The sequence below is a fragment of the Triturus cristatus genome, chromosome 9, assembly GCF_964204655.1.
Source record: "Triturus cristatus chromosome 9, aTriCri1.1, whole genome shotgun sequence".
In the NCBI taxonomy this organism is placed as follows: domain Eukaryota; kingdom Metazoa; phylum Chordata; class Amphibia; order Caudata; family Salamandridae; genus Triturus; species Triturus cristatus.
Window position 1 is genome coordinate 306,756,822 of NC_140592.1, and position 9,332 is coordinate 306,766,153.

At 51.0% G+C, this 9,332-nt stretch overlaps 1 protein-coding gene across 1 annotated transcript; it reads left to right on the plus strand.

The window, feature by feature from the left end:
* The first annotated feature begins 1,151 nt into the window (after positions 1-1,151).
* Positions 1,152-2,376, plus strand: LOC146797791 (interferon lambda-2-like). Its single transcript, XM_085627654.1, has 4 exons — positions 1,152-1,220; positions 1,560-1,703; positions 2,072-2,152; positions 2,269-2,376. Exons 1-4 carry the CDS (start codon positions 1,152-1,154, stop codon positions 2,374-2,376), a joined length of 402 nt encoding a protein of 133 aa, XP_085483780.1.
* Positions 2,377-9,332: the final 6,956 nt, after the last annotated feature.

A 9,332-nucleotide genomic window follows, 5' to 3' on the forward strand; every position in this document is an offset into this window, starting at 1 on the left:
ATGTCTCTTGATGCCATTGTACATCTGCCTATGGTCACTAAGATGCAACTATCTTTGGTCGGTTTTCATTTTAACTTAGATGTACCTTTCTTGCTGCTGGATTATATTAGTAGGATTCTAAGAGTGAATATGATGACCAGTTTGTAGTGCCAAGTTTTATGATCAGCATGATACTCTTCTTATGATAATACAAGATGGCTTCCATGATTGCATTTTCTTTTACACTCAAGCTAGGATGATTTGCACCATGAGCTATTACTTAAAGCATACTTCTTAACACATCATGTTTCTACATATTCTTTTGAGCCACTAATAATAAAAAAGCTTCATGCACAGAATTTACAAATCATATGGCAGTTCAAAATAGTTTTTGAGATTAGAAGCACTAAATATATTTTGGGTTGCTCTTTTTGCCCATAGAAATGGAGTCGAAGACGATGATGCTGGCCATGGTAGCCATGACTGTTCTAACCGCAGAGGCTTTCCCCAGGAGGACAACCACGAAGATGTGCCGCATTGCCCAGTATAAGACGCTCATATCATCCGACCTTAGAGACATCCAGAAATTGCGGGATAAATACGTAAGTTACAGAGGGGTGGTTCAGAACAGAGATCAGGAGTATGTGAAATGCATACACTTCCTTCTCATATCTTAGTTCCTGAAGTGCTATGACTGCACACCGCAAAAGAAACTGAGAGAGGACCCACAAGATGACTTCATTCTAAAGGATACATTTTGTTGATGTCTTCTGTGTTTCTATCAATGACTTACCAGTTCTGTGGAGAACATTGTAGACATCATTATAAGTTGGTCACTAAAACAGATCTCTTATGAGAAACCTTAGAGATCTGTAGGACTATCAAGGTGGGAAGATCCTAAAAGACCTACTGAGCTTTGAACGATCCCTTACATATAATGAAACATTAAAAGCTTGAAAACATTTCTTGGGGAGAAGATGTCCTATCATCTATGGAGGCCAACATGTAAGAGATACCATACATGTGAACATGCAGTGAAGAGCTGATGGTGGAGGCAGTTTATACATTCCTATATCTGATTGTTAACCAGGTGTAACCAGATGTCTGAAACTGTTCCTCGTTACACAAACATTTCATTACAATGTCTTTATACTTTGTCATAGGAGGAGACGATGCTGCCAATTATCCGGAAATGCTCTAAGAAGCTCTTCAATCTGAGGCCAACTGTGTTCCATTTCATGGTAAGAGATTCCAGAGGAGCATGAAACCAGGGCTCACCGTGCATCCACACATCTCGCTATGAATCTCTGCTCCTTGTCCAATTAGCCTATACCACCATCCTGTTTCCACTCTCCTTAGCACTCATATTGTTCTGCATTTTTAGAGAAACCTGCCTCTGAAGGCCCCATATCACTACAGAATGATGCTGTTGTGTATTGTTGCTGTGTTAGTAAGATCTCTTGTTCTCAGAGGCCGAGCACTAACTGGCAGAGACAAAAAGCACCTCCTACTGAAGAGGTCCATCCAGCTGGTCCGCCATGAGTCACACGATGATCACAGCTATTTTCTTCTTTTTTAAGGTCCATGACAGGCTCGTTATTGTTGAAAAGAAGGTGACACTGGCGATTCATATCTTGAGGAACATCAGCAATCCTGAGCTGTCCACCGAGGCATCCAAACCTTTGGATCTGCTGGTCTCCATCCGAGAGAACCTGAGGCACTGCGTAAGTAATGGCCAAAGACTGACCATAGATTCTGTAACTGATAAATCTAGACCCGATCTATGTTCTGAACTTGGGACCTCTTCAAGTATTACCCCCAGACTCTGTACACATACTTACCTTATTAACACCTCTAGGAGATTGTTCCCTATGTCTTCCCAGCTGTTAGAATTTCTTTCCTGGAAGTAAATGGATTTTTGCAGTTACTTCCATTGTAATGAACATCTGACACCTCAGCATTAAGAATCATTCAGGGTATTGATCATGCTGATTAAGTTCTACCACTACATGGCATTGTGGGGCCTTGGGACAAAAATTACACATTATTATCCAGGAAAATACTCATGTTTCTTTCTCAAATCATCTTTCAGGTGAAGTCTAGGACCCATAGGAACCACCATTCACAGCACCTGGACCAGTGGTTAAAGGAGTTCAACAAGGACAAAGAGATGGTAACCATGGGGCAATGTAATGTTGCAAAGGGGACTGAGTGGGCAGTAAGGAGGACAGGAGTGGGCAGAGGGAGCCTTATTAAAGTTTGTAACTTAAACCCTTCTGTCCTTTCTAGGAATCCAAAGAGTGTCTTGAGGAGATTGTGATCCTCAATCTCTTTCGCTTGCTGAATGAGGACGTCAAGTGTGCAGCGTACATGGAAGTGTGCAACAAGCTGGTTTAGCATTTATCTCCTCTCCAAGGGCTTACTACGACCAACCAGCTGCAATAATGTTATGACATCCAATTATTTGACCATCTTGAAGATACAACGCATTGTGCCTCATCCTTCTTTCCTCCTCTTGCAGGACCAGCACACCCAACCATCAGCTGCGATTATAGAGGACACCAGTAGCAAATTACTTCTGCACTGAATTTTTAGAAAAATTGCAAACATAAATCCAGCAGAATTGTGCATTCTTGTTGAAGGAATGTGATGCATTACTTAGGTCATTTTCCTACACTTGAACTCATGGTGCTGTATACATTTGCTGCATTGGTAGACAGTTTTATGTGCCTGAAACAGATTTGAGTCACTCACATTCCTGAAGCAACTCGGATCCTCTTACAGGAAGCGTGAGTGTGTCTTAACACAATTTGCAACAAGTGCCCAGATTAGGACACCTGTGAAGTATGTTGCCACCATGTGGCTGTTGCACTTATCACCTCAAGGCATAGTCAAGCACGATACAGTGTTTGTGTGTTAGGGTGAAATTTGGACTCTGTGCCTTTCACCGCAGAATCTGATTGTGGATTCATCTCAGAGTGATAGTTCAACAACAGCACTTTGTCTCAAACGTGTATTATTTAATATTTGCAGACAGAACAGAAGTTAACGTTGTATGTTATTTATACTAAATGTCCATTTTTATAAGTATATGTTAATATTTATTTAATATATATTTATTTAAATAAAATATTTTCTTTTTTAAAATAAAGCCACTGATATGACTTGAGTTTCCTTCTATTACCTCTATGTTGCTCTTCGTGGTTCCTCTACTTTTTAGGTCTTGCCTGAGACAGAGAACACACCGTTCCTTCCAAGAGCTTTTATTTTTTTAAGTTTGAGTTTATTGTAAACCTGAGGAAAAAACAACAGCAGTATAATAAGCATAATGAATCTTAGTTAACATTGAGATTATATAAAGGGATAATAAATGCAACGGTTACAGTAAACATGCTGTGTGCAAGAGGGGAGTATAAAAAGGGGGGAAGAAGAGGGAGGGGGAAACAATATATTATGTCACTACAAAGATTGAAGAAAAACGAGATAGGAAATTAAACACTGTAGGCATTTTAATACTTAGGAATTAAATATTACAATATAAATACATAGGCATGAACAATAATAAAAAGACAACATGGTGTATTTACGGCGGTTCACAATGGAAAGTATAGTTCCCAGGCAAACATATACGACTAATAGTTCAAATTGATAAAGCACAGAAGTAGTAAAACAAACAAATAATGCAGTTCACAATTTTAATTAAAAGAAGACATAAAAAAATCACATATAGTGAAATGACAATATACAATAAAATTGAAATTTTCAATAATACAATTCAATGATATAGATTACACTTAGGTGCCGATCACGATCCGGTAAAAAATTCCCCCGTGCGACTCGTATCGGGTCTTTTTACCGTACGAATCGTACAAGTGCCGTACGAACTGGCAATCACGATTCGCATGGTAAAAAGTCAATACGAACCGCACTGGGAATCATTCCCCACACGTCCCCGGGTCGGAAAATGTGTCCGACACGTCCTCGGACGATTTACCTTACAAACGTGAAAAACCAAGTCCGACCTAGGAATCACGATCCATCCCGTGCGTCCGAGGTTACAACCGTATGGAAAAAACACCGTCCGCACCGAACTCCTACAGCAACCATGGAGACATGTGCCCGCATACGCGCCCAACACTCCCCCCAGCCCCCGTACGGCCGACACGTACCCCCCGTATATGTATACCCCCATCCGTCTAGGTACACCCCAGTACGTTCCAGTCGAACCCCCACCCCAGGACGTGTCATAGCCCCGTCTACCCACACCCCAGTACGTTCCAGTCGTACCCCCACCCCAGTACGTGTCGTACCACCGTCAATGTACACCCCCCCACCCCAGTACGTGTCGTACCACCGTCCATGTACACCCCCCCACCCCTGTACGTGTCGTACCCCCCGTGTACCTACACCCCAGTACGTGCGAGCCACACCCCCACCCCAGGACGTGTCATAGCCCCGTCTACCCACACCCCAGTACGTTCCAGTCGTACCCCCACCCCAGTACGTGTCGTACCCCCCGTGTACCTACACCCCAGTACGTGCGAGCCACACCCCCACCCCAGGACGTGTCATAGCCCCGTCTACCCACACCCCAGTACGTTCCAGTCGTACCCCCACCCCAGTACGTGTCGTACCCCCCGTGTACCTACACCCCAGTACGTGCGAGCCACACCCCCACCCCAGGACATGTCATAGCCCCGTCTACCCACACCCCAGTACGTTCCAGTCGTACCCCCACCCCAGTACGTGTCGTACCACCGTCAATGTACACCCCCCACCCCAGTACGTGTCGTACCACCGTCCATGTACACCCCCCCACCCCTGTACGTGTCGTACCCCCCGTGTACCTACACCCCAGTACGTGCGAGCCACACCCCCACCCCAGGACGTGTCATAGCCCCGTCCACCCACACCCCAGTACGTTCCAGTCGTACCCCCACCCCAGTACGTGTCGTACCACCGTCAATGTACACCCCCCCACCCCAGTACGTGTCGTACCATCGTCCATGGACACCCCCCCACCCCTGTACGTGTCGTACCCCCCGTGTACCTACACCCCAGTACGTGCGAGCCACACCCCCACCCCAGGACGTGTCATAGCCCCGTCTACCCACACCCCAGTACGTTCCAGTTGTACCCCCACCCCAGTACGTGTCGTACCACCGTCAATGTACACCCCCCCACCCCAGTACGTGTCGTACCATCGGCCATGGACACCCCCCCACCCCTGTACGTGTCGTACCCCCCGTGTACCTACACCCCAGTACGTGTCGTACCCCCCGTGTACCTACACCCCAGTACGTGCGAGCCACACCCCCACCCCAGGACGTGTCATAGCCCCGTCCACCCACACCCCAGTACGTTCCAGTCGTACCCACACCCCAGTACGTGTCGTACCACCGTCAATGTACACCCCCCCACCCCAGTACGTGTCGTACCATCGTCCATGGACACCCCCCCACCCCTGTACGTGTCGTACCCCCCGTGTACCTACACCCCAGTACGTGCGAGCCACACCCCCACCCCAGGACGTGTCATAGCCCCGTCTACCCACACCCCAGTACGTTCCAGTTGTACCCCCACCCCAGTACGTGTCGTACCACCGTCAATGTACACCCCCCCACCCCAGTACGTGTCGTACCATCGTCCATGGACACCCCCCCACCCCTGTACGTGTCGTACCCCCCATGTACCTACACCCCAGTACGTGTCGTACCCCCGTGTACCTACACCCCAGTACGTGCGAGCCACACCCCCACCCCAGGACGTGTCATAGCCCCGTCCACCCACACCCCAGTACGTTCCAGTCGTACCCCCACCCCAGTACGTGTCGTACCCCCGTGTACCTACACCCCAGTACGTGCGAGCCACACCCCCACCACAGGACGTGTCATAGCCCCGTCTACCCACACCCCAGTACGTTCCAGTCGTACCCCCACCCCAGTACGTGTCGTACCACCGTCAATGTACACCCCCCCACCTCAGTACGTGTCGTACCATCGTCCATGGACACCCCCCCACCCCTGTACGTGTCGTACCCCCGTGTACCTACACCCCAGTACGTGCGAGCCACACCCCCACCCCAGGACGTGTCATAGCCCCGTCTACCCACACCCCAGTACGTTCCAGTCGTACCCACACCCCAGTACGTTCCAGTCGTACCCCCACCCCAGTACGTTCCTGGCGCACCCCCAACACAACCTCCTAAGTACGGAGCGCACCCCATGCCCCAACATCACAACCGCATGTACGAGTCGTACAAAGCCACACACAAGGACAAAATCGTACAACCAAATGGCCCATGTACACACCGTACACACGCTCAAAACGCACGTACACAACAAGGACAAAACAAAACAACTCAACAATACACCATTCGAAAGGCACACAGCCACTAAACATGGCCAACAACCACTAAAATAACACAATCACTGACCTGCAACTGTCAAAAACAAACAGAGGCCCAATACACCACCACTCCTTATAACACACCCACCCAAAATTCAAACACTGCCACACCCACCCATGGACCAATGAAAAGGGCCCACACACACAAACCATGAGCCTTTGCAACAGACCCACTGCTGCCAGACACCACAGAACCAGACTACAAGCGACACCACATCTTACACTTGCACACCTTCACACGACCACCCTCACAAACACCCTCTCATCACATTCACACACACACACAACCATCCACACCCCCCCCCCAACATCCACACCCCCCCCACACCCACACCATCCCCACCCACACCCCTCACCATGCCCACTACCAAGAATACAAAGTTCAGTCACCGAGAGTTGGAGGTCCTTGTTGATCAAATCCTCAGAGTCGAGCCACAGATCTTTGGAACATTGGTCAGAAGCACCAGCCAGGCAGCCAAAACAGCCATGTGGCAGACCATCGTCGATGCTGTGAATGCTGTTGCGGACACCAGGAGGACCAAGCAGGATTGCCAGAACAGGTGGTACGATCTGCGGAGGAGGGTCAGAGCCAAGAGACAGGAGGAACACGACCAGGCCAACGCCACCGGAGGAGGGCCCTCCCGCAGAGCCGTACAGTACCATCCCTGGGAGGAGAGGGTGATGGCCATACTGCCGGTGGAGGCAGTTGAAGGAGTAGAAGGACTCCGAGACCCGGGTGAGTACACAAACAACGCACCTCACATGGGGGGAACTGCAACCACAACCAAAATTAATAACAGGCACGCAACCACCACAAGCCATCGCATTACTCAACCACACTCCATGAGCAGGCACATGCCACTGCTGCCACCATGCCCCATGCACCCAGCTGGACAATGTCAAGTCACAGGCCACAGAAGACAACAACACATGACACGGTAACCCGGATGGCGGGAGGGTGGGCACCAAGAATCACATAGTGCGACTCCAAAGCAGACAACAATGCCCTCTGCCCATATGGCCTAGGTCACAGCCAGACAAACACTGTGTCCCAACACAGGAATGACCTGCCAGCAAATGGCGGACGCCTTGCATCAACACATGGGGGTGAAGGCACTGTTTTGCACATGCCAGCAGCTAATGAACAGCCAACAGTGTGAAAGAGTGGCAGCACACACCACCACAGCAGCAGCGCACAGACACACAGCAGACAAAATGGGTGCCTGGAGATCAGAAACAAACTCACATCAACAGGCCAAGGGCCACTCAAAGATCTGCTAACAGTGTGTGCCCAGGAAGCTGGGCCAAGGTGACAGAGGGTGACACACGGAGGGAGGGAGAGGGGGACACAGAGGGAGGGAGAGGGGGACTGAGAGGGAGGGAGACGGACAGAGGGAGGAGGCTGACACACAGAGGGAGGGAGAGGGGGACAGAGAGGGAGGGAGAGGGGGACAGAGAGGGAGGGAGACACAGGAAGATGGACACAGGGAGGAGGCTGACACACAGAGGGAGGGAGAGGGGGACAGAGAGGGAGGGAGAGGGGGACAGAGAGGGAGGGAGACACAGGAAGATGGACACAGGGAGGAGGCTGACACACAGAGGGAGGGAGAGGGGGACAGAGAGGGAGGGAGAGGGGGACAGAGAGGGAGGGAGACACAGGAAGATGGACACAGGGAGGAGGCTGACACACAGAGGGAGGGAGAGGGGGACAGAGAGGGAGGGAGAGGGGGACAGAGAAGGAGGGAGACACAGGGAGAGCAAATCAGTCCTTTGGTGTGTGGGAATGTCTGCTCGTCAGCAGGTGGACTGCGTGCATGTAGACAAGGGTGGCCAGTGCCAGAACCCCCCCTCTTCATCATGGCAAAACGCAGGGCCATGTCACAACCTGTACACGAGCACAAGGACAGCCACCTGCATCATATAAGTGTGTGGATCCACTCCATGTGCACATGTACAGTGCTACAAGGAAGGCGCAAATGCATAGCTCGGCACACATGCACACTCCACTGCTGACTGCAGTCACACTTGACGCAGCAAGTAAGACTGTGCCACACATAGTTAAAGGGGCCAAATTGGTGCCCAAGGGACACACACATGCACAAGTGCACTGTGAGTGGAATGCAAGACAGATCCTAATTCCAAGAGGAAATGTGCCAACTTTGTAACGGATGAAACATGGATGTTGCATGGATCCAAATTAACATTTCCTCTCTCACACACAGGTCAACGTCGTGCTGCACCCCCCAACACTGGGGGGGAACACTCACAGGACCCGGATCTGCAGGAGACCGATCCCACCGGCAGCGACCACTCTCACCACTCTGCGGACGACCCCGACCGACCTGGCCCCTCTGGTGTCCAACCACCTGCAGCACCTGCGTCAGGTACAACCGTGCCAACCACCACCCCCACTCCTGCCACATCCCAGGAGACACCCAGGATCCCTGCCCCAACACCACAATGCAGCCAGGCTCGCCAGGAGGGACACGGTGTCCCGGGCACCCAGGAGGAGGCAGGCGACAACGCCAATGCCACCCCTCAGGGGTCCCGGAGACCCGATGTGCCCACAAGTGCAGGCCAGACGCAAGTGGGCAGGGGTGGTGGGAGTGGAGGACGGCGGAGGCGCGAGCCTGACCAGTTGGCTGGGGATCCGGTATTTTCCCATGTCCGTAACATCCTGGACTCATACCGGCAGGACACCACGGGCATGGCCCAGGTTGTGTCCGTCCTCGAGGGGATCAAGGTCCAGCAGGCCCAGCAACATGCGGAGCTAATAGCCTGTCTACAGGTACACCAACGGAGGATGGAGGACAGACAGGCTGAGCAAGTGACGGCGTCCCAGGGGATTCACGCTGAACTCCGTCGGATGGCCGACACCATGGCCGACCCTCCCTGTGCCAGAAGGCGGAGAACATCACCACCCACAGGGAGGGATCATGAGGAGG

What these genes read in the sequence shown, in the direction of transcription:
- LOC146797791 (XM_085627654.1), top strand. Translation starts at nt 1,152, where the DNA reads ATGCTGCCAATTATCCGGAAATGCTCTAAGAAGCTCTTCAATCTGAGG. An exon ending in CAACTGTGTTCCATTTCATG is followed by an intron (nt 1,221 to 1,559) that starts GTAAGAGATTCC and finishes TTCTTTTTTAAG; the next exon opens with GTCCATGACAGGCTCGTTAT. An exon ending in GAGAGAACCTGAGGCACTGC is followed by an intron (nt 1,704 to 2,071) that starts GTAAGTAATGGC and finishes ATCATCTTTCAG; the next exon opens with GTGAAGTCTAGGACCCATAG.